The sequence below is a fragment of the Pollicipes pollicipes genome, unplaced genomic scaffold (genome assembly GCF_011947565.3).
Source record: "Pollicipes pollicipes isolate AB1234 unplaced genomic scaffold, Ppol_2.1 Scaffold_5724;HRSCAF=6776_pilon_pilon_pilon, whole genome shotgun sequence".
Taxonomy (NCBI): domain Eukaryota; kingdom Metazoa; phylum Arthropoda; class Thecostraca; order Pollicipedomorpha; family Pollicipedidae; genus Pollicipes; species Pollicipes pollicipes.
Genome location: NW_023596746.1, coordinates 6,242,328 through 6,268,124, shown reverse-complemented (window position 1 = coordinate 6,268,124; position 25,797 = coordinate 6,242,328). Strand labels below are relative to the sequence as shown.

The window sequence follows — 25,797 nt, the reverse complement described above, 5'->3', positions numbered from 1 at the left end:
GTGTCTGCTAAGCTGAGTTCAAACACGTCTAATGCCGAGTACCGCGACGGGAAGTGGAACGCACAGAGGTTATTGATCTAATGTCCCGTGACTTTTGTACACCAGTGCGCTATGCGATCAGCAATACTGTTTTTTAACGCGTCGACGTATCAAACACAATCTACGTTGCCGTCATTGCACACAATATGCCTAAAAACTCAGGACATGATTACTCCGAAGAAGACACAACGAATGCATATAGATGGTTGTATTCCTAGGCCTATTCTAAAACCGTCTAAAATACCAAAACAATCGGACAAGTAAAAGAGTACTATCCCAGTATGTTAACCTAACTTGCACTGTGTTGTATTAACGATGTTGGCAGCACATGAACTGGCATGGAGTAAAAGATGCGGTCCGTCGCGCGCTGGACCACGCCTGAGCGGCTTGGCACCGCTCTAGTGGTCCGCGAGTCTTGACGGGGAGCACACCTGAGCCGCCTGAACACAGTTCCAGTGGTCCTCCGGGCCCGGCGCCGGCGGCTTTCGGCGGCCTCCGCGCCGGTGCCGGCGGCCCTCGGCGGCCTCTGCACCACGCGTCCTTCTGCGCCCCGCAGTCCAGTTACTGCCCGCTCGCCACACGTGCTCACCACCGCTGTCGGTCGACCGGCGCGCCGCCCGTCACCCGCCGCCGCCGCCGCCGCCGACGAGCCGGCGGCGGCGGCGGCGAATGGGCCCGCGCTAGGAGCCACAACCCCGCCCCGGCCGCTGCGCCGCTGAGGCCTCTGGAGCCGGCGCGGCGGCGGCGGATGGGCCCGCGCTAGGAGCCACAACCCCGCCCCGGCCGCTGCGCCGCTGGGGCCGCTGGAGCCGGCGCAGCGGCGCCGAGTGCCGGCGCCGCCGCGGCGTCAGCACTAGCAGCCGCAGCCCCTGCTGGACGGCTGGCCGTCGCTGATGGCTAGCATGTCGGCGTCCTCGCCCTCCGACGCCAGGTTGCCGCTCTTTTCGTGGGCCAGAATCTGCCGGGTGAGGAACGGGTCATGATCGTGTGGCCGTTGTCTGGCGATGGGTTTTCGCAGGGAATGTGGCGGTACCACGCCTCACAGGCAGATCACGCGATTGGGGCAATGGCGTTGCCTGGGCTTGATATTCGATGGACCGGACAGCGAGGTCGAGTGAGGCGTGTGCAGGGGCCGATGCAAACCCAGCGGAGACGCACAGCTGTGACCTCGCAATAGAAATGCTCCGGTTGCACAAACAAAGCAAGCGCGCCAACGACGTCTGGAATGGTGCCGAGCTATGCTGGTGCAAGTCTAGAGGCTGAGCACGGCTGCTATGGCATCATTGGGACCAGCATTCCCAACAGATACGTCGATAAACGAGTCTGTGGACAAGACCTTTTCTGAGTTATTATCGCACTCGAGGTAACCCAACTCATGATTACTGGTTATAGGGCAGGTGACATTCAGCGAATGTGGTACATATACACTTGGCATACGAACTTGACAGCAATCGAAGCCAACGAAAAATAACCGCAAGATCTAGAGCTGCCAGATATATGTCACGATTGATACGAAATAGTCCCCCGTATACATCAGCCCGACGCAAGGACCAAACGTGGCCAGTTGCTCTCAACTACACGGGCATCGTAATCCAGCTAGCGACGACTACGTGACCGGAAGTCGTAAGTGAATATGAAACAGAGCACTGAACATTCGGCAAGGCCACCGTACTACAGGCCTTCCAGTACACTCGCCTTGGTGACAAGGAAGTTGGAAGCCTCCTCGATGCCGGTGTTCTCCTTGGCGGAGGTCTCGAACCAGCCCGCGAAACCGTGCTGCTCCACCCACTCGGCCATCTTCTCCGGGCTGGCTACCAGACCTTCCTTCGTCAGGTCACTCTGCGCGGTCACATGGCATGCATCCGTCACGATCGGCACACCGGCGTCACCTCCCCGCTCGCCACCAGTGCTACCAGGCCGTGGTGCGTGACGCGGGCATGGGCGGCAAGAGGTCACAAGCTTCCTTTTCTACACACGTCATTAGGGGTGTCAACAGCGGCAAACGTTCATGTGATGCGTGTTCTGAGAATGCCCGTTTAATTCTCTCTACAACAATGACGCCAGCGCTGCTGTCAAGACCTTACCAGATCACTCGGATAGCAAAACGGACAGTCACAGTCCTCCCTTGTGCAGTTCTCCTTGGCCGTTGATGTGACAGCAGACGGCGGCCAAACCGAAAAAGACCATTCCCCATGCGGCGGGTCCCTGGACGCCGGCCGGCTGCGGCGGCCCAGCCAACCCTTCATCCGGCAGCGCGCAATGCCGGTCGTCCTCGCCCATTACATTCCCCGGCGCCGTGGGGAAGGGGGCGGGGACGGGGAGGGGGGGGGGAGGGGGCGGTCCGTGAGCCAGCTGAGGGCGTGGTTCCCATATCGCAGCTGTTATCATGATCGGCTGACGTCATGGCATGCTGAGACCGACCTTGTTCGCCAGCAGCACGCAAGGCACTGGCTCGCCGCTGGGCAGCTGCACCTTCTCGTCCAGGTCGTTCTTCCACTTCATGATGGCGTCGAAGGTGACCGATCTTGAGACGTCGAACACGATAAAAGCCGCCACTGCCTCCTTGTAGTACACCCTGGTCATGGATCCGAAACGCTCCTGACCTGGACAGGACGAGTCGAGGGATGGTGAGACTGTGCACATTCTGCTCCTCTATGATTCCTTGAGACGGTGACTTGAAGGTACGCTCTCTACATGTCGAAGCAAAGTTTCCAATACAACATTGCTCGGTGGGGTCAAGAGGTTGATTTGGGAACAGAGCTCTGATGAAATTTGCCTTGTTCTCGTCAATGTCCTCGCCTTCGTGACTTTAGATATATTTTATCAACAAAGCAAATATTGTTAGTTCAGACAGAAAATAAAATAAGAAAAATATGCCTTCAAAGACGTAGACCGAATATTGTCATATGACGAATTTTTGGAGTCAGCACTCACGTTAAGCTATGCCTGTTGCTTGAGCCCTGACCCCCACCATTAGATCGTGAACTTCCGGGTCGGACGGGATGAAGTTACAACGAAAGCATGGGCTGCAAAGCGCGGCATTGTCCACCCGCCCTCTAGAGTCACCCGCCGTTTAACGCGGCACCTGCCACCGCAGCGGGCCGGCCCACTCAGCGGCAAATAGCAAGCGCCTAAAGAGACTCGAACCCGCCCGCTAAGAGTGGGTCAATCGGAAGGCAAACGGTCCAACTGAGCTATCAGGAATATGCAACAATACTGCAACTCGAACCCAGTCCGCTAACAGTGGGTCAGTCGGAGGGAAAACGGTCCAACTGAGCTATCAGGACGAATATGCAACAATAGTATACGATGAGCGCACAGTGTCTGCACACATGTGCACGTGCAAAAAGTATCAATAACATATACCAGACCTGAACATTTTGCAGCGGCGGTTCTCCTGGATACGTAGACAGTTGTATAGGGATTATGTCAAATCTCTTAACGTTACAGATTATTTTTTGCTATGTTCATTTCGACACGCCGATCAGATAATTATAAGCGCTGCAGGCGAGCCCAGGTACTATGAATGGGGTGACAGGTAGACGTTGGGTCGAGCAAATAGGAGTCTATTTGCCTATAAAAGCTCCGCCAGGACGTTGCATAAAATAAGCATGTGTTCGAAGTAAGAAGAAATAAGAACCAATATCTCTGAGCATGGGTGGGCTCCAAGGTAGGGAAGGGCGGACTGAGAAATTGGGAAACTGCATGCGGTATATTGGTGAACCCCTCTCCTTTTAAATGTCCAGGACATACCTCTGTCCCTCTTTGGACACCCTTGGCACGCAGCTGATGTATGTGTTTGAACGAAAATATTACCTAGACATTATATACTTCTGTCGCAATGAAAAGAACATCCAAGACCTTTTCTCTTACTATTGTTGTGCTGAAATGGGTTTCGGGATCCTCATGATAGCTGTATGCGTCCCAAAATAGTACCTTAACATAGTTATGCATCTGTTTCCACCACAGATAGGCGCCGGGAAGGTAAACAATGATGCAGCGCGGCAAGCCGCCAAAATTAGTACGGTGCCGAGATGGTAAAAAGTGATGCAGTGTGGCAAGCCGCCAAAATTAGTAAGGTGCCGAGATGGTAAAAAGTGATGCAGTGTGGCAAGCCGCCAAAATTAGTAAGGTGCCGAGAAGGTAAAAAGTGATGCAGTGTGGAAAGCCGTCAAAATCAGTCAGGCTCCGAGAAGGTGCAGTGCGGCAAGCCGCCAAAATTGGTCAGGTGCCGAGAAGGTAAAAAGTGATGCAGTGGTGCAGGTGCAGGTGCAGGTGCAGAAGATGCAGTGCGGCAAGCCGCCAAAATTGGTCAGGTGCCGAGAAGGTAAAACGTGATGCAGTGCGGCAAGCCGTCAAAATCAGTCAGGTGCCGAGAAGGTAAAAAGTGATGCAGTGTGGCAAGCCGTCAAAATTAGTCTTTTCGACCTCTGTTGTTCCGCTTACTTACTACTTAGAATTATGTACTTTATGCACGTCACATCTCGAATTACATCAATGATTTGTACATGACAATCATGTGCCAATGCTATGATCCTCGTATTGTGTGCAGAGAACCGTCTGAAACATTGCATATTCCCGGACCAACTAAGTATCCCTCTTGGTACTACCTGGATGCACCTTTAATGTTTACGTTCTGAACTGATTTACACGCACGACAGGCATCGTACCACGTTTTTTGCATGAAAATCGGCCTCTTCAAATAATTCAAAATTACGTGCTCTAGAAAGATATCCTGCATGCTGCGAAGAATCGACCACGATTTTCCGAAAGAGCATACCTCTGTACCGGTTCACTCGAGAACCCAGGCAGCGGTTCTCAGATATCAGGGGTGAGGATTAGCAGAATCCCCCTTCCTAAAACGCGACTTACTACGAGAACTATTCAAAACCACACAGCACTACATGCCACAGGAATAGTTAAAAGTAATAGAAGAAATATTTGGTGCTTTTCATTTGGACAAAAGATAACTGTCGCAAGCCACAATCTGACGATACGTCTTCCGTCTCAAAAACAGAGTTACATGTAAACCTAGCCTCATTACGGGTGGTCTGCTTTCCGGGCCCGTCTCAATCAGACCAAACTCGAGGTAACGGAACTGATTTTTTTTCCAACCGCTCCATTTGTGACGAGTTCAACAACCGCTTCGTCTGGCACGCCAGACCGCCCCTGCTCTCGAAGAGATCCGCATGGTCGATGGCCGCTCACCCGGCCACCAGACGGCAGAGGCACCTACCGGCGATGTCCCAAAGCTGCAGCCGGATGATGGTGTTGGGGTCCCAGTGGAGCACCTTGAGCGCGAAGTCGACCCCGATGGTGGCCCGGTAGTGGGCCGAGAAGAACTGGTGTACATAGCGCTTGATGATGGACGTCTTGCCGGTGCCCAGCTCACCGATGATGAGGATCTTGTACAGGTGCTCATACTTGTTGCCAACCTGCGGGGGAGGTATATGTCGTCAGAGGTTGCCCCACGCGTTCCGGTCGGCCTCACGACAGCGGACCTGTTCGGGGCCCGAGCCCGCGGGGCCGCCACGCCGATCCGACCTCGTGCATCCTCACACCACGCCGACGGTTCCGTCTCCCCGGTGGCCGGGCCGCACCGGGTCGCTGACACAGGGGTACTATGAATAACCGCCGGTTAGCACAGGTTAACACCACCCCTCTAACGGTCGGCATGTCCACTGCTTAATCACCGAAGTCATGGATGTGGAGCCAACCGGAGGGTCGGTGTCAGCCGGCTCATGATTTGTGTGTTCTTAAAGTCGAGAGAAAGCGGTGAAATAAAACAGAGACTAAAGCAAGTCATTGCCTTTTAATTATTGGAAAAAGTCATGATTGCTTTAATTCCTCATAGCCATTTTTCAATGTTTTGCAAGAATTGCAAAAAATGCGATGCTATCCATATAATCATTTACACGATGCACTGCCTAGCCAGACCTCCTAAATGTTTGCAGGCCCAGGAAACTGGAGAAGTTTGCAAAGTTCTTACCACATCGGTGCTGGTCTTGGAAACGTGGCACAGCTTTAAATTTATTTTATTAAATTACAAAAGAGGGGTGAGTTTACAGCTCGAGGCAAACACTTAAGCTGATTCCGAGACCTTGCATGAGACAAAAGCATCAGTCGGTCACAAAATCAGCTGCCAGCTTGCCGCCGGCCCGAAAATCTGCCAGCCACAGCTTACCTAGACTAGTAAAACACAATAAGCAGTTGACAAGCGTTTCCACGCTTCCTTTGCTGAGCTTACTTTTAAAAGGAGGCAATTTAGGCCATCTATGTGTTGCAGTTGGATCCACGCCTGTCGCTGCTATGGGTGCCGAGACATGGCGCAAAATGTGAAAACGGGCGGAAATCGACAAATCAATCTCTCTGGATCATCCCGCGTGACACACAGCACGTGCAACATAAACACTTACACAACGCTCTTGTCCGTTCGATCCCCTATCGATGCATGCCACTCCCGAGTGGGTCCGTGCCCTGGGTGCTGGGAAGTGGCATAAACGTGTCGACCTGAAGAAGAGAGCACAATCCGCCTCGCCACCTCTTGTGTGCCCGGCAAGTGGCACGCGAATCCCCTCACTTGGAATACCTGAACTGTCCGTTGAATAGCTAGTCGCAGCATGTCACGTCCGTGTCGCCACGTGCTCTGGGTGCGAAAATGTGGCGTAAAACGTAAAAACTGACGGTATCGGCAAAGTGAATCTTCAGAGCCAGTGTGCGCTTGACACGTGACATGTGCGAAATGGCACGTTAAACCGAGCAATTGCTCATTAGAGTGCCTATCGAAGAATGCCACTTTCGAGTCTCTTCGTGTCCGGGGCACACAAATATCGTAAATACGTGAAAACTCGTCGAAAACAGTCAAATCCATTTTCAAGCACGTGTGCAACGTGACACGTGGCGCATGTGACGGATAATTGTCATATTGCCCGTTCTATTCCTTACCAAAGAATGCCACTTCCCAATCGCTCCATGCTCTGGTGTCCCGTATTGTACAATACGCGTATCGGGGGGTATCGGGGGGTATCATGGTCTGCACATCTATCGTTTTTGCATCAGTGACGGGTGCAGGAGCACACAGTTCGTGGATAAATTTTAAGTTCGGATGAGACTTTCCAATGCACTTCGCTGCTTGACTTGGAGATGGGGTGCGAATAGCCATTGCAGTTGACGCGCCTTTAAAACCCAATAACTGTTTACTTAAGATGGCATGCGCAATTCAGCCATACACGATGCCTTTACAGGATATATCATTCATTCATACCTAATATTTTTATAACAAAAAATGAACGGCTTTGACGCGTAGAGAAGGACATAAGACAAACACAGAAGTTGTTTTCTAGATGGGAACAGTAAGTCGGGTGGGTGCGGCATGCACTGAAGCTTACAACGCACATAGTACTCACCTTTGAACTCTGAACTTTGTCAACAACAGACAGATGGTCATTGACACCAGCTATCAGCCTGGCAACCCAGTATAGGGAGGTCTGAGGCACTGGCTAATCCACCGCAATGGTGTCACCATCCAGCCTATGCACATGTTTTTCGAGCGCGAAAAAGCTTGAGTTACATCCCACAATAACATCCCATGACACCAAGTGAACATAAATGACTACTTGTAACAGCATTCATCATTCACGACAATATTGTGCACCAGTCAATATCCGTCGCCAATAAGTTTCCAGCGCGGTTCACACTGGGCATGAAGTCGCGAAAGAACACCGCTGTGGGGAGCCCAACATGACAGCCTCAGGGCGTCGAATCTGAAAATGGCATGGCGACGTAGACTGGCGCACCGAGACAGGGGCCCACTGCGAGGCGTGGCCGAAAGGATTGGTGCTAAATAATCTGTCAGCCCACGTTCAATAGAACCCTTGCTCGCCTGCACACGTCTTCATTAGGACTAAGGACCCCGACACTATTGAAAAGGACCAATCTTAAATCATTGGGGAGTCATTGGGGCTTTACAACGTACTCAGCACATGAAGCTAGATGGTGTTTCCCGTCTCTCACCCCGGCCGGAAGAAGGCGGACGCCGTGGGGAAAAGAATCACACACATTTGTTTTTCCAGGTGCGTAGCTTAAGCCCTACACTACCGGTACCCTTCCTCTGATTTCAGCCCCTTTATTTCGCCTTCGGAAAAAATAAGGAAAAAAAATCAGAAACTTTTAGAGGATTTTTTGCGAACATTAATGTCTGTATCTCGTGCCCGAGGTTTCAGCTAAGCGATACCAAACAAGTACATTGTGAGTTGGAAGTTCTCATGTTGAGAAAACGTCCTTCAATGTTCCAGGAGGTACTGGTAAACGGCGTAGTTCTAAGCAACGATTATATTGACGTCACCCAATATTTCGAGCCGTGATAGTCCTCAAGACGGTGACCACTGCCCATCCACATGCTCATCGTCGATCAAAACTGACAGATCTGACCAGTGCACGGCTCACTGTCGACTATTATTTCTGTCAGATCAGGCTTCCAGGGCGCAGTGTCCACCGTCCTAAAAACGATAGAGCGTTTGACGTGCGAAGATCACCAGGCAGAGTATGCACGGCCGATCTGCCTGGGATGTGAGTGCATCACGAGCGGATCTCTGCTTCTTGTTATTCGCCTTGAACACAACGCATTTCTCTCACCTGAGACAGAACTGATCCAAGCTCTCACGTCTGTGGGTCAAGCACTGGCTTCGTCGAAGCCCCGTCCCGTTCCGTGACATTACGCGGTACACAGCATAATGCGTGATATTAATTGAGATGCACAGTCTCAGACCATCCGAGCGAAAGACCTCACCCAAGGCGATTTCTGACTAAACTCGCACCCAAGCCGAGGTTCCTGTACTATCCAAACGTGCACTATGCCGCACTATACCAGCCAAAGCAGCCATTCCCCAAGCAAGTTAGTTGTGAATTGGCGAGTAAATGATGCATCACTAGACCCCTGCTTGTTAAGTATTCATGAAAAATGGCATTTTATGACACTTGGTAAGAGAGATAAGAACCTTCACGTCCTTTTTGACGTCATGAGTTCAAAGTTTTTATATTGAGTCAATGACCAGTTGGGCCGTTACCTCAACACAAGAACTTTGAATTAGTGAAACCTTGAATTGTACACAACACACGATGGCCCACGACTCAAGTGTACACAATGGCGGATTTGAGGTCAGCATCTCTCTGACGTCTGGGCATGATGATCACTTGTGGTGAAGCGGTCATTGTGTAACAGCACCTTAGGTTGCAAATTAGTATGGACAAAACGGAACTCCCTGAAACGGGATCTCCCTCAGACCGATGTGCGAGGGCCAGCCTGCCCAACAAGTGAGGTGTGTGCATTTGCGGCAAGCCAGACCCTGATAAAAGCCGCGCGACCAACAACGTAATTTTTCAAGCAGGCTGCACCCTATGCCTTGCCTCCTTGGTGGGAAAATATTCAAGGCTCATGTGAAAACGATTCGATGATTACCGCTGTTCCACCTTCAAGGCCATCCAGCAGCCTTGTTGGGCTTCATTTACATGCCAACATGGCGTTCATGTTCTTCCTGAACAACCGGTTTCGGGGAAAATTTTATTATATATATTTGTCCCAGATTTAGTTCGAACCTTTTCATTAGTTACGTTCCTGGGATCACCACCAAAGCGAAGCAGGGCTAGTGCTTGAGCCCTGGCCCCACGATGCGATCCAGAAATAATGGGTCAGCGGCATCATTTTGCAGCGAAAGCTTGAAGTGCCGCAATGCCCGACACGGTGCGTCCTGCCCTCTGACGTCACCTGACCTTTAGCGTGGCCTCCACAACTGGCCGCATGTAATCCCAGCCTAGCGAAAACAAAGAGCGCCTAAAACGACTCAAACTCAACCAGCTGTGGGTGAGAAAATTGCAAAATTAATCAATTGGGCTGTCGGGGCAAATATCACCCCCGCCCTGATAGGCGGAGGGGGGGGGGGGTCGATGCGTCCCTTTTAAGGTTTTCTGAGGATACCTCTCCGGCACATTGTGCAATCGCGCCCAAATTTGTCTTTAATATGTCGATGGGGCACTCATTATTCATGTTTTGACACCGAGCAGCGGCGTTTTTTGGGAACTGTTGCACGGCGATCTGTGAACGGTGCGACACGCGGGCGGCAACCGACGGTGCCGGGGGACGTATGCAGCGGGCCCGCATTGCTACATTGCTGGTGTCATATTCATAAATAACTGCTCAAAACGCATCAAAACAATGAGTCGCGAGCTCCTACCTCATCTCACTAGACTGCATGTCATTGTGTTCAGAACTGAGCAAAGCACACACCTGCTTAGCTTTGTATTGCCACTAGGCATGGTTTCGTACTTCGTAAGTATAATGTTATAAGGCTGGAAAAGTTGTGACTTGCTGGAAAAGTTGGCCCTTCATCTGGCATAATGGGATCATTTATTGACCTATCAGCATAAAACTAGTACCAGATCTTTGATTTGAAATTGGTTTGAGAGCGTCAGGTTGGTTGCATCGACCCTGGCGGAGCCCTCGGAAAATTCCGTGTTAATCAGGTGTCTCACAACCGTACAGGACGACCGTATTCGATGCAAGTGCCCTGTGGTCGTGGTCATTACTTGCATCTTCTTCGGACACAGATAGACGGGCGCTATTCCTCTTCTGTTTTCAGTATCGACGACAGTTTTGAACGTTTGGGCTATTATTTCTGATTTGCTCAGTGCGACGCCTGTCTAACGCCGTTCAGTTTGTGCCGCCTGGTTTGCTGGTGTGATGTCTGCCAGGGAGTTTCTGCCACTGGTGCTTTTACTGTAAAAATAAATATAAATATCGTCGCCTCAAGACTGTGCTGCATTGACACCACACTGTGGTTTCTGGTTTTAAAATTCACTGAATAACAAAAGTAAAGTTTTTCACGTTGAAATTTTTGGCACACAGAAGTCCAAGTTTGGCCCATAACCTAACCAAAAGCCCTCGAGTTATTGCGAGTGAGTTACTGGTGGGTTAACGGGTTGAAGAGTTGCGTCACTAATTTTAACTTATTAAATATGGACTCCCGCACGCAAGGACATTTGTTGGTGTCGCTTGCCGAAGATGTCTGGCCTCGCTAGGTAAACTCTCATTATCCTTTCCATAATAAATCACAATCTTCATGTCTGTTATCGCTTCGCCCGTCCCACTCCGCAAAAAGCATCTTGCTGGTGATAATCTAGGAGTACGCGTGTTCAGGGTGATCTGTTCTCTAGAAGGACAAGACTGCTGACTCCACCCTGGTCTCTGTGAGCTAGTGACCCTGCGTGGGGCCCTTGAGCGTACTATAAATATTAGCTTAGAAACTACAAAGATCTTCATAATCTCTCCAGTTTCTTTCCTTCATTGTTATTAAAATACATGATATCTCTTCTCCCATCCTCGAAGAAGTCTGCATAAGTCTGCTAACTCTTCCGTTTCGCCTTCCTTCATTCTCTCCACCTACAGTTACACCGACCTGTCCGTTTAAAACAGCTGCTGTGCTGAACGCTGTGTCCCAGCTGTGTGAAAAATACGTGTTTTGAGAGGAGAAAGCACATACAGGTATCAGTGGCATCTCACTCCGAAAAATACCTGAACACTTTCAGGTAAAAGCATAACCGGTTCTTTCAAGATACAAAGTTCGTCTTACTATTTTCATAGAATTTTGTTCCTGTCTTCTTTTGCATTTTGTTTTCAGTTTCAGAGTAACTAACTTATCGACACAACATTCGGAAATTAAACCATCAAAAGTAACCTATTTCTGAGGCGATTTGGAAAGCTTTGTGTAACAAACATGACGCCCACCTTTCTGGACCTACAGAAGCTATGGTTGGTTTTTGGCCGTTTTGTTTTGTTTTTTTTTGTTTTTTGGGTGGGGTTTACCAGTGAAGCAATGAGGACGATACACGAACCGGTATCTTCTGTTTCGTAAGTGAGCCAGAAAGAACCAGGAGCCAGAATGTGGTGTTTGTGAGGAACCAGTGAAACCAGGAACCAGGGCCCGGCGTATTTGAAAGGGCCAGCGGGCACCGGAGATCAGGGTTCTGTGTTTGCAAAGTTTGCCATCGCAAAAAAGGAGACTGGGGGTAAGTATTACCTCTCAAGAAGATGGGCAGGTGTAAAAAAGCTTCTGATTTACCGATATGATGGGTGACAAAAACAGACGCTTCTGCGAACTAATTATTCACAAAATTACGAAAGGGGGAACAAATTACAACGGACCGGTCTATGCTAACACAAGTCATCCCAGCTGGACGAAACTCAAACCTTGGTATTGGTCTGTACTCGCTGACGCTTGCAGTGTGAGCCTGTATAGAGCACATGTTAAAACGTTGACATCTCGCTGCATGAACAAGTTGGGCCAAAGGATGCTTCCAATCATAGTAGCCTTGATCGGGATGGTTTTTAGCAGGTGACAGAAACGCACCTCAAACTACACCATATCGGAGCTGATGTCACGGATCAGAAGTTGTTGGGAGTAATGGTGTGCTCCTGTAATCCGGCGACTCGGAGGCATGAATTTGTGGATCTCTGTTCACTTCACTGAAGATTCACTTCACATACTCAACGGTGTAAGATACAAAATAACTGGGCTCATTGCTAGTCGTAATAGTCGTGGCTGGCCACAGCATCTTGCAACGGACGTGATCACAAGCCCCTGGATTACTGCATTCTGGGTAGAGATGCAGAGACATCATCATTGGACCAAATCATATGGCACCAACGCTACGGCGGCGTGGAAACACTGTCTTTTGTGGGCTGATTTCAACATAACTATTTCCATAAATCGATTTTTTAATTTAATCATTAAATTAAATCAAATAATAATTTATCACATATAATATTATATATATATATATATATATATATATATATATATATATATATATGCATATATATATGCAACATAATAATAAAAATACATAACATGATATAATATGACATAAAAAATAATAATTGAATCACATTCAATAAAGCATTTTAGCTGGGAAACGGCGTTGGTTTGCACCAAAGTTACCAAATCATTGCCGAAACACGCTTCCAGACTGCTCCCGACAGAGAGCTGGGGTAACCCACTCACCGGTGATTTATTCCGAACAACTCCAGCCTGAAGCCTTTTGAAACAGTCTGTGTAAAAAAGTACAACATACAACAGTAACAACAACATAGGTTCGGGATGAGATATGGCGGGCCAGACAGGCTCGCAGGACCCTGGGACGCGCATTGAGAAGTTGGAATGTACATCCTGTAGTCTAAAGGGAGCGTTGTCGGGGTGGATGCATGGTTGGCCTGCCTTAATGGCGATGGTGAGTGGTGAGCCATGGGATGCTTAAATATAGCGCGAGCCATTTCAGTTCAAGATAGCAGATTTTCCTCTAAAATGGGCCGATTTCCGGTAAGTTTTGCAATTTCTGCTAGTCAGTCGTGGCTCATATCTCAGATCGGAAACAGTCTTAGGGATGTATTACGGCGGTCTGGATATTATTATCTGCGCATCATTTTTATCTAACGGGCCCATCCGTCCTCATGGACCTGGAAGTTAACAACATCCTAGGAAGATCATAGCACAGCAACAGCGAAATTCTTGGCACCTGCCTCTCCCACATTATCTTACTTTCACATTTTACAGTTCAATCCGTTTGGGTGCCGCAAAAGTGAGATATATGGACAATAACTGCCCATCCATTAATTCAATGTAAATATGTCATATGATCTTTACTTATTTACGTCTAAACATTCCTTTCACAAAAGCGTAAAGAATAGTATACACTATACACTATATAATACACTATAAGTATACACTATACACATACACTACATAAATGTTCAGGCGCGTTAAACACGACAAATATGGTGCGGGTGCTGGACCTAGGACAAAGTGGTGTGGTAGTACCAGTTTTCGGAAGCAGATCCTGGTACCGGTTTGTCTTTAGAATGCATGAAATGCAAATGTACAATATGTACTCACATAACATTAAAACAAGGAGGTAGAACAGGACTTTCACCAAGTTCAGTGATGAAATCTCCGTCTTTAATCAGGTGATTAGTATCCACCAGCCCTTCCAAATTATCAACCAAAGATATACTACGGGCTACCAAACTTTGGTCCCATGGTGACGTCACGTCTGCGGAGTCTTTTACTCCAGTAGCTCTGCGTGATCAGTTTGCTACGCGGCGTTTTAACAGGCACCCGACGGGTGGGGGTCAAATTGACCCCCGAAGGTTTTTTCAGAATGGTTTCCGAACGGCACGGCGCAGCCATGCCACATTTTGCATAGCTGTAGACAATTGAATACCGGATCGTTTGACAATAACAATTTAGGTGTACCATGTAAGGTCACTGACCTATGGCAGGTCAAAATCAGGCCATGGTTTCAGCGGTCAATTTCTAGGGAATTGTTTAATCTGATGCAACGACGGAGTGTTAGACGAAGTCATATATCTCTGAGATGCTTTCTTAGGCAACACAAATATTGAATGAGCAAATCACGTTGAACTAAGCTCAGGTATAAAGGTCAGACAAAGGTCAGAACCAACCTGCTTTAGTACTCTAGGGCTTGCTGCATGGGATAGTTTTTGGCGCTCATTTCGAATTTATTGATAGCAGGAACCGCATTATACATCTTCCATGGACTTATTAGAGGTCATAATAGGTCGTTGACCTGAAGTGACCCAGGCCAACATTATTTTCTTAAGGAACATACTGCATGGTGTTATCTTTATCGCGTTTACAAATGCAAAACCCAGAGCAGTATTGTATAATTTTGGTCACCATCACCTTCAAAAGGTCAAACAAGGCCACTGGCCTTAACTGAGAATGTGACCTTTGGCTTAGAAATAGTTATCCACGCTATGGGGGCATTTTGGAGATCAACCTGGAATTTGACCTTGTTCGGCCTTATCTGACCCAAAGGTCATGAGCTAGGAACCAAAAACTTTGACCTAAGTGAGCTAACGTACAGGTTACCACACCCTGTAAATCTGGTGTCTCTAGCTCTCTTCGTTTCCGAGATATCAGGAGAGTCACATTGACCGACGGGTATCTAGCCGGCCACCCGGGCGCGTGTTAAAGCATCCTGTCATTTGAGACAGACGGGCTCAAGTGCTTGGCACGCGGTAGTAAACTGAAGTTAATGCAAGGCTGTACGTCGCCGTTAATTGTGGTCATGTAGTGAGAAGCTGACTGGCTTCAAGGACGTAGCCAATTAAGACGCAGTGCAGCTTTACTTAGGATCTACCATGGGGTGCATCACTGGTAACAGCGCTAAAAAGCCATGCCCATCTAGGAGGCTTGTTTGGGGGTAACCGAGCTTAGCCTCAGGGTTCATGGAGGACCTTGGAGCGACACATGTCAATGGTTCATCCGGGGCTTCCGGCTCCTGAGAAGAACAGCGGCTTCGCGGTAAGATGCTAAGCATCGCTGTTTCAGATTTTCCACACTACCTGTCAAATCTCAGACTTGTGTTCTGACTGGCAGACAGGCGTGAGGTCAAACCATTTTAAATGTCATTGTATTGAATATAAAGCTAAATAAAGGTGCTAAAGGTAATCAAAAATGTCGTTTACATTTGCTGATACCAGCACAGCATGGGTCTCGCACTCATTAATGTAAGGAAGTGCAAGACATGCGGCGGTAATGCCAGTGATAATGCGAAAGCGGTGAAGGCCGCCAACAATTACGGCTGATTGTAATATGACGCCACAAAACCAAAAGTGATATTGTTTTCAGGTGACTGAAGAGCCATGTTATCGGTAAATGTACGGCTCCAGGGATACAGTTATGCAAAATACGTACAGATGAAGAAGGAGGGGGGGAGGGGGGCACAGGAAGAAAAATGTCTGTGACTGCCTCTGAAATGCACCTTAAACACTTTCCCCCAGATTTGACGCACTGCTTTTCCTAGCTGGGAGCAGGTGTGTAGTTTCTCAAAATGAGTTTAGGGGCTGAACCGTTAAGAACGCTGATTAATTAAAAATAATTTAAGTCTTCTAAAACAATAATTCACGCTCGAAAATAATTTAGCACTAAACTCGTTTAGTCTTTGTCCTCAATCAGTGTTTGATGGTCAGTATAAGATTGCAACTGAACTCCCGAAATGAAAATGCTTGATAGTTGTGTCGCATCGCGTTTCATTTCTTTTGTGGTTCACTGCATTCAGAGTTTTATTGCAATGATTCCTGACAGAAATCGCTGCAGTTGAAATTTATACGGTTCCAAACCTCGTTACTGACCGAAAAGGTACTTTTTCACCTTTGAATTTGGGGCTTGTGCCTGGTGATCCAGCGACTCCTCTTAGCCTTGCTGTCTTTAACATGCGCTCGGGTGGGCGCCAAATTGACCCGCCCGAGGGTTTTTCCAGAATGGTTTCCGAACGGCGCGGCGTAGCCGCCCCAAATTTTGCATAGCTGTATACACTTGAATAGCGGATCGTTTGACATAAAAATCTAGATGTGTCTTGTAAGGTCGCTGACCTATGGTAGGGCAAACTCGGGCCATGGTTTCAGCGAAGTCAACTTCTAGGGAATCATTCAATCTGGTGCAACAATGGAGTGTTAGACGAAGGCATACATCTCTGAGATGTGTTCTTAGGCAACAAAAATATTGAATGATTCGCACACCAAGTTGACCTAAGGTCAGGTAAAAGGTCAGACCAAGGTTAAAACCAGCCTGTTTTGTTACTCTGGGGCTTGCTGTATGGGATAGCTTCTGGTGTTCATTTTGAATTTATTGACAGCAGGTGCCGCATTACATGCGTTCCATTGACTCTTTAGAGGTCAGAAAAGGTCATTGACCTAAGATGACTCGGGTCGACATTTTGTTTTACGAACATACCGCCTAGCGTCATCTTTGTCGCTTATTCAAATGCAAAACTCAGAGCAGTCTTATATGATTTTGGTCACCATGACCTTCAAAAGGTAAAACAATGTCACTGACCTCAAATGGGCTTGTGACCTTCTGCTTGTTAACGGTTGCCTAGGTTCTGGGGGCACTTCGGAGACCAACCTGGAATTTGAAGTTGTTTGACCTTATTTGGCCCGAATGTCATGACCTAAGAAGCTCAAATTTTGGTCGAGTGAGTTCACGTACAGGTCAAGACACCCTGTAAATTTGGTGTCTCTAGCTTTTTTAGTTCCCGAGATCTCAGGGGGGGGGGGGGCAAATTGACCCCACACCCGAGCGAAGGGTATGAAGCCGGCCCCCGGACGCGTGTTAATCTTTCACGGGCCAGAAGGGGGGGGGGGACAAACAGGATCTGCCGGGTTAATTGGCAACCACACATCTGTGGAAAATGTGAACGTAGGTGGCATACCCTAGAAACATATGAAACATTCAACTTTGGTGACAGAGCCTGACCCTTCGCACTCTTTGCTGATTGGTCTGCGAAGAATTGGTTACAAAGTCTGGCTAACGTGGAATCAGTTACGCGATGAGCACAAGTCTGATGAAGTAATGTAAGAGTGTAATATACCATATCAAATTACACACGTCAAAAGAAGCGAAGAAATACACACAATATGTCAAGATGTCGCCGGGCAAACATGAAAACAGATGGGCGCGTCCGGCCACCAAATGGCGCCGCCGGAAAGCCAGAAGCGCGCAAGTGATCCGATGTAAACACAGAAAACCACAAGGGCAAAGCTGGAGCATAAAAGCGCTGAGACTGCTCAAAACGACATGATGACAGGGCAGATTGCCGATGCTGTGAATAACACGGCCAAAAAGTTACAGGTCACTCCAAAGGAAACGCCTTCCAGAGTCGTGCTTACGAAGCTGTAATGTGACATGGCGAAGCCCAGGAGAAGCACCAGCAGCCGCTCTGTTAAAACTCAGCACACCCGACCGGCACGGGGGCGGCTGCGACTGGGGCGGCGGGTCAGGCACCAGAGTCCGGCCGGAGCGGCCAGCAGGCCCGCGGGGCAGGCCGGCCTGACCTCTGCCGAGCCGACGGCGCACCAGGCAGCCGCGCGCGCAGCCAATAGCACCACTCAGCCGGGCCGCCGCCGGTCGGGGAGTGGTCGCCGTCGCCGCCGCCCCGGTCAAAAGCCACCCTATCTCGCCGGTCCGCTATCGGCGCTACGCGCGGCCGGGCGCACCGCGGACAGAGTCCCTCGGAACGCGCGCGGCCGCCCGGGATGTTTGCTCACGTCGCCCGCTGCTACTGCCCCGCGCATGTTCTCAGCGGTCGTTTGCTTATTAGTGCGCGGCAGTGGCGCGGGAGGGCGTCAGCCGCCTCGGCAGCGAGAGCCCCAGAGCGTGGTCAGGAAGTGACTCAGAGGCGATACCGCAACCACGTGCTCGGACAGCTGACGTAGACCGCAGCTCACTGTCCAGCGGAAGTTATCGTGACTTGCTAGTAACGAAAAAATCAACTGCGCAAAAGCTCGTCGAACCGTGCGATCTCGGTACTTGGTGCCACGTGACTCTGAAATCGCGTGATGGACCCATGGCCCGACCTCTTTACCATCACGCACTCCGTTTTACGCTGTGCGAGTGAGGCCGAGTGTGAGAGTGAGTGTGAGAGTGAGTCCTCATGGTGATCTAACTGTGACATGACATGCGACATGGCAGGGGCCTGTAAGACTGGCACCCTTGCGATGCCGGCAAGTCCAGGCGATTGACGGACAGCGAACAACTGACAGACGATTCCGTCCAAATGAGGATTCATTCCTGTGCCAGATGGGTCCGGCCGTTTCGGCGCCAGTTCGCCGGCACCGCCTCTGTCCCATCCCTCCTCCCCCTCCCTACTCCACCGCCGTCCATCTTATCGGTCTGTTTGTAATCCGAGACCACGGGATGAGAAGACGGGAGACGCCATGCCACCGGGGAGACAGGCGCTAAAAATCGACTTACCCTTGTAAACAGATGGATTCGCCGATGTCATATTTCCACGCAATCATCAAAGTAGCCAACAAATGACGAAAGCCAACCGCGAAATGATGCATCTCGTGACAGTTACCATGTTCAGTATCCGAACGCGGCTGCTGGAGTGTGTGTATGTATTGTGCGACCTTCCAGAACCGTTGCCGCTTCCCCAACCGATGATATTAACGAGCTCAATTTGCAGACGTCAATTCGGAGCTTTCAAAACTCCGTGAACTCATTTTCATAAAGCCATATTAGATAGATTAGAATGATGTGCATTCTACGAAATTATCGTACACAAATACGAAAAAAGCTTACTCGAAAGAGGAATTAACCCCTTCGGCATCAAAGTGTCAAGCCATTCAAAAATAACTCATTTGTTTCTAAAGCTTTCTTCCTTTACTGATATATACCTGAACACGATATGAGAAGGTGCACTCACAAATAAAAATCCCAACTAACACGCCGTATAGAATCTGTACAAATCGCGGTGTACTTATATGTAGCTGGACTTTCATTAAAACAGAAATGAGAGGGGACACTCGTTGAAATAAAAATCGCATCTAAAGAGCTTATATATAATGAAAGAAATCCAGGGATCGGGCGGAAGGGAAGCAGAGTGGGCTATTACGTCCATGGACGTAACCAAGTGTTCAATGTTACTGGCGTCCGTTTCGGCTGTGTCGATTTTACGTGGTCAAAACACAAAATATTCATATTCGCCAAAATGTTTCTGAGGCCCCGACTTCACTAACACAATACACACAGGAAGACATGGATTTAAGCGTGAATTCACACCGTAACCTTTAAGACAAAGACCTTTCCAAAGATGCCGCACCATCATTCACGCTACACGCTCATGTGTGCAAAAGCCTGGCACGTGGATTGATGACTTGGCGGAGGGCCGAAGCACTCCTGCTGTCTTCAGTCGATTCTGTGGCACGTGGATTGATGACTTGGCGGAGGGCCGAAGCACTCCTGCTGTCTTCAGTCGATTCTGCCACCAGGCATGAACCCGAGGCCGGGCCCGAGTCCAAGTTCTGTTGTCTGGAGGGAACCTTACCCTAGTGCCGAGTCACCCCTGTCACATTATATCATTACGTGAGTCGGAGTTCGAATCAGAATATCCTGATGGCGCATGAATCGGTGTTTGAGTTTGAATCCTTGGAGACTGAGTCTGAGTCCTCGCCTGTGTCTGGGTCCTTAAGTCCTGAGTTCTTAGGTCCTGCGTCGTTGAATCATGGGTCCATGGCTTATGGGTTCCCAAGTAATGGGTTCTTAAGTCCTGGGTCTTTAAGTCCAGTATCCTAAGTCCCACAGGCGTAGGAACGTTTCAGAAAGTGGGGACCAAGCCCAGTGCGCACTTCAGGAACTTTTTTCTGGAAAGCATGCCCGATGACCGGGGGTTAGAGGGGGGGTGGGGGGGGGGGGCAAGAGATGGAGATAATCGCTCTTTATTCAAATTTTAATGACTGCTATTCTAGATATGCATCTAGAGCTGTTTCTCACTGGTGTACACTCTTCCCTATCCGACTCATTTATGTCATTCGGGACATAAGGTTATCCAGCTTCCCAAGGTTATTCGTCCATTTCAACGACGTCTTTCCTGGGAAACCGAAATTCCACGGGCGGGCAGGCATTTTGGGTCATTGAGGAGCCGTCTGTCTCCACAGGGTAGATGCCGAAATATGGCCTGAGCATAGGCTGGTGAGAATTTTGAAACTGAATCGATGGCTCACAGCACAACAGATGTTGCATGCGCCTTCATTTCGCTGGCTGCTTTTCTTGAGATAAGACTTATCGCGGCATTTTAGGCGAAAACAAGTTTGGAAGCTTGAAACTGCCAAGAACCATGTGACAAAAGCCATAGAACTGGAGATTCGCCTTTGAAAACCAAGCTTCAGAATGAAAACCCTTCAGTCATATGATCCTTATCTGAGCCCTGCTCCCGTCCGCCGTCGGTGGCCACTGTCCTGGCCCGGCTGTCTCCGAATGACCGCGAACTGATGGTATGGCTGCTTTGTTGCGCATTTCTGGATCAACATTGCTAATAATTGGGATGTAAAATATGTGCTGGACACCTGCAACAGTACCTTTTTCCGAATTAACTTCCCTTGCACCACACCACCCCAGAAAATGCCACCAGGAAGCTGTCTACTTTACGTATGAATTGGCCCAACGGACATTTAATTGCCTGTCGTTCAACGTAGATGACTTGATCTGCTTTTGTGTGTAGGCAGGGGGTAGCCAGAGCCTTGCTAAGAGGGACACAGGGTTGACAAAACCCCCATTTGAGGTGCCCCCCCCCCCTTCCCCCCACAAAAATAGCCCCGGATATAGTTTAATCGTTAAAAAGGGATGCAGTTTTCTTCGTTTCATTGCTATTTCTACGTTGTAACAAAAACAGACACCAGAAGCTACTGTGAAATCGATTATATTTTCATTTTTAACACATGCGCGGGTGGCCGGCTAGATACCCTTCGGTCGGGTGTGGGGGGGGGGGGGGGTTGGGGGGGTCGATTTGACCCTACTGAGATCTCGGGAGCTAAGAGAGCTGGAGACACAAAATTCACGGGGTGTGTTGATCTGTACCTGAGCTCAGTTAGGTCTAAGTCTGGGGATCCTAAGTCATGACTTTCGGGTCAAATAAGGTCAAACAAGGTAAAATTCCAGGCTGGTTTCTTAAGTGCCCCCAGAACCTACATAACTGCTTTAAGCAAAAGGTCACATGTTCAGTTAAGGTCAGTAACCTCGTTTAACCTTTTGAATGCCATGGTGGCCAAAACCATAGAAGACTGCTGTGGATTTTGCATTTGAATAAGCGAGAAAGATTACGCTAAGTAGTGTGTTTCTAAAAAACAAAGTGTCGACCTAGGTCATTTTAGATCAATGACCTATTCTGACCTCTAAGAAAGTCCATAGAAAATGCATAATGCGGTTCCTGCCATCAATAAATTCGAAATGAGCGCCAGAAGCTATCACATACAGCAAACCCCAGAGTAACAAAATAGGTTGGTTTTAACCTTGGTCTGATCCTTTACCTGACCTTAGGTCAACTCGATTTGCGCTTTCAATATTTGTTTTGCCTAAGAAAGCATCTCAGAGATGTATGCATTTGTCTAACACCCCATTGTTGCACCAGATTGAATGATTCCCTAGAAGCTGACCTCGTTGAAACCATGGCCCGAATTTGACCTACCATGGGTCAGCGACCTTGAAAAGTACATCTATATTGTTAATGCCAAACGCTCCACAATTCGATTGTCTACAGCTATGCAAAATATGGCGCGGCTGCGCCGCGTCGTTCGGAAACCATTCTGGAAAAACCTTCGCGGGGCCAGTCAATTTGACCCCCCATCCGAGCGCGTGTTAATGTCAACAACCTGCAGAAATCACGCGTTCAACGATTGCGTGGAATAAATCACCGGTGTCCTTAACTTGCAATGGCTTGGTAGACTTTTTCTAGACTGATAAAATTTAGAAGCTTTTTCATAATGTTTTATCTGCGTCCTACAGACATTGAAGACATCGCGAAGGTAGATTGTAGATCGACATGCTTGATAACAATTTGAGGGTGAAAATTTTGATTGTAGATCGAGTGGTTAACAAGATGCGTTAATATCGCCAGCCCTTGTTTGTCTGGGAATGCCAAGCATTCAGTCAGAATCGATTAGTGGTACGATATATACAACGTGGTTTTTAATATGCGCGCTCGCAAATCTTGGCAACAAAAACCTCGCCACCGGACGTTGCAGTCTCCATAGTAAGCGGAGCGGTCTCAGTGGTCAAGTTTTCGTCATGGTCCACCGGTGGACGAAAATGATAACGGTTCTGAAATAATTACCTCCTACCACTTGAATCGGTTAGTAATAAAAGTTATGTGACATAATTTTGAGCGTGCGTATTCGCAAATCTTGTTTAAAAAACCTCGACGCCACGCGTTGCACTCTCCGTAAGCCGCGCAGCGTCGGCTCAGTAGCTAATACGGAGCCGCGGCCAATTCCCTGCTCTCGAGGTTGCGGGTGGGCATGTTCAACCCTTCGGATGCATTTTTTCACTAATTCATTCTGAAAAATGAAACGCTTGTAGGCAGACATGGGGTGACCTTGTTCGTTTTTTAAATTCATTTCGACCTACCCTGTTCAACAATAATGAAACCTTCACTGTACTCAACAATAATGAAGCCCTTAATTTCTTTCCGGGCAAGGGAATGAGTAGGACACCAAGCGCACATTACTGGTTCCGGTCAACAGCTGAAGGGCCACTCCGCCCAATCGCAAAGTGTCTTCTGGCCGTCATTCTAGCGGCACGGGGCGGGATCTCCTGATCGGTCCGGAGGCCATTGGAAGGATATATCAAATCACATTGTTCCCCTCACTGACACGGGAGGCCTTCTGACGCGCGCAGTTGGCCCCGGATCAGCACAGACACCCTCATTGACGCAACAACATCCCTGATGGCCAAAGGTGGTCCAATAGTTGTCACACAGGTTCCAGTTCTGTGTTTTCTGTTTTCTTCAGGGATATTGAAGAATCTCTGAACGTAGAGTGTGGATGAAATGGGGTCCTAAGCTTGTATTAACATGGATAATCCATGTTCGTCGTAAAATGTTCAAGATTCAGTCAAAATTGATTACCGATAAAAACTATGTAATATGGTTTTGAACATAAGCGCTCGCGAGTCATAGCAACAACAGCGTGAGAGACCGGCGTTGCAGTCTCCATGAGCCGCGCGACATCTTGGGCCCTTAAGTTTAGTAATACTTCTGGGTACCTAAATCATAAGCTGAGTCATCACGTCGCGGTCCTGAATCCGGAACTCCAGATGCATCAGTCCGTTTTGGGATAACGCGAAACAAGGACGTCCAAGTTGGTTCGCCTCATCGTTTCATGGTAAGGGATATAGATCGTCACTGGTAGATACTTTAACAGAGTCAACTTATAATTGGTTCCGCCTAACCTCCCATCACCTCATTTAACGCTTTCACAAGTCAGTCGTAGCACTAGTTATTGGCTACAGGCATGAGACACAAGCCTTCATGAAGTTTTACCTGCAGATGCCAAATCTTGCTTTGCCTGCTCTAATTAGTTCACCCCAACCCACCTCAACCGGAACCATACGAGAAACACGAAACGAACCTGGCCCACACACACAATGGCGCAAGAGTGACTCCATATGCTCCATGTCAGACTTTCGATGTCAGGTCATGCGTTTCGTCACTTCAATCTACTCTTACTTTATCGTGGTCGAAACCTGAATGGGACTCAGCCTTGGCCGAACCACCGGTTTCTGTATCTTTGACTCTGAGTCCTAATATCCTGAACGTGAGTTGAATCCGGGTCTTGGTCCATATTTTCCAAATGGATGCGTCCGCACCTGAACCCAATTCATCCGCAAAATGAATCAATTCACCTGGGAAGAGTCTCAAAGTTCCTGCGTCCACGTCCGCATCAAGACAAACCGGGCCCAAACGCGAGCACGCTCGCTATCCTAACCGGAAACAAGCCATCCAGTGCATACCGCCATCGCAACGACCGCAATCTGCAACCAGCCCACGTGGGGCGGCCGGTCCAGACGCCGTGCTGGTTATATAACCCTGTCGGCAGCGACCTTACGTAACACTGCATTCCGTCATCGCCAGGTGTAATCCTGCGCAGCGAGCAGCGTATCGAAGGGGCTCTGTCGCTCCAGCACGTCTGAATGTCGCCGGGGGGGGGGGGGGGGCGTGCAGGCCGGGAGTGGGCAGACATGGCAGACATGGTTCGCCAACCGAGCGCCGACAGGTCTCGTAGCCTCCGGTTACGTCTTTACCCCCGGATATCCCATGATGTACGTCCCACAAATAGCCGTTGGCCTTGGGCTTCGGCTGCAGCGGCGGGACGCAGCAGCTATTTGTTGGCAGGGAGCCAACAGAAGGCTGCAACAATGGCGCTGTGCATGCACAGACGTCGAGTGCGTCTGAGCAGGTGAGGTAAGGGACGCAGCACATTGGAAAACAACTCAGTCTCTGTTTTCGGATGTCAGACTGAATAAAAATGCGGAAAATGTGGGAGAACGAGGCACGTGCATTAAGCTGTCAATGCGATAGTGATTGCTCACCATCTGATAAAATGATCACGTTTTTGCTTCCAACTAGTTGTGCGACCTTAGGTTGCCAAGATGTCCGCTATGAAGGACATGACGATGATATGATGATGCTGATGTTACCTTCTGTCCTTGCGACTGTTTTTAGCAGTCCATTCCCAGACTTTATGGCTATGTCACCGTCTTGTCGACGTTTTATAAGTTCGCTTAGATCTTGTTTTGACAACTGCTTGTTTGAAACATCTGTACACAGTTTCGTTCTTCTAAACCCTTTTCCAAATCTGTACTGTTTGATAAAAATCCTGCCTTTAGGCGGACATAGCATAGATGGCCAGGTTGCATGCCATACGGTTTACATGTACACCTACACCCGTTCCAGTGGTCTCAATCTTTCCAGTTTTACACCTAACACCAAACGAAAGAGCGCGTACTGTCCCACGTCAGGTGAGTGTCCTTATTGCCATAGAGACAGGTCGAATGGTGGTTGCAGGTAGGGGTTCAGCCATCTTGAAAAGGCAGGGTGCGAACGGTACACTCGGTTGATCAAATAGCTTATAATCTGCATCCATATACCTATCACCCATACATGTCAAATCAATTGTGAGACAGTGAGAGGGTCAGTGCATACAGGCTTAAGGGTTTCGCCGAGAATTTGTAACCATTCTCAGAATAGGGTCAAAACTTCCGTCGTCTTCAGCACAAAACTGCATTCACACATACAATTACCAAATTTGAGAACCCATTCTTTCGCATCAATCCATGAACCGACGCCCCTTTCCAAGTAAACATCGGCCGCGCTGAGAGTCCCAGCGTCCACTATTATGCATTTGATGCA

At 48.8% G+C, this 25,797-nt stretch overlaps 1 protein-coding gene across 3 annotated transcripts in view; it reads right to left on the bottom strand.

Moving 5' to 3' along the window:
• Positions 1–232: 232 nt before the first annotated feature.
• Positions 233–25,797, bottom strand: part of LOC119102626 (ras-related protein Rab-32) — a 58,408-nt gene continuing 32,843 nt past the window's right edge. For 2 of the 3 annotated variants that reach the window (XM_037226075.1, XM_037226074.1), the window contains 4 exons: positions 5,276–5,474; positions 2,461–2,642; positions 1,735–1,878; positions 233–997 (listed from right to left, as the gene is read on the bottom strand). In XM_037226075.1, the coding sequence (XP_037081970.1) occupies positions 893–997; positions 1,735–1,878; positions 2,461–2,642; positions 5,276–5,474 (630 nt within the window). In that variant the 3' untranslated portion in view covers positions 233–892. Of the gene's footprint in view, positions 998–1,734; positions 1,879–2,460; positions 2,643–5,275; positions 5,475–17,782; positions 17,950–25,797 lie in introns of those variants that run through there. The other variant, XM_037226076.1, reaches the window with a different exon arrangement.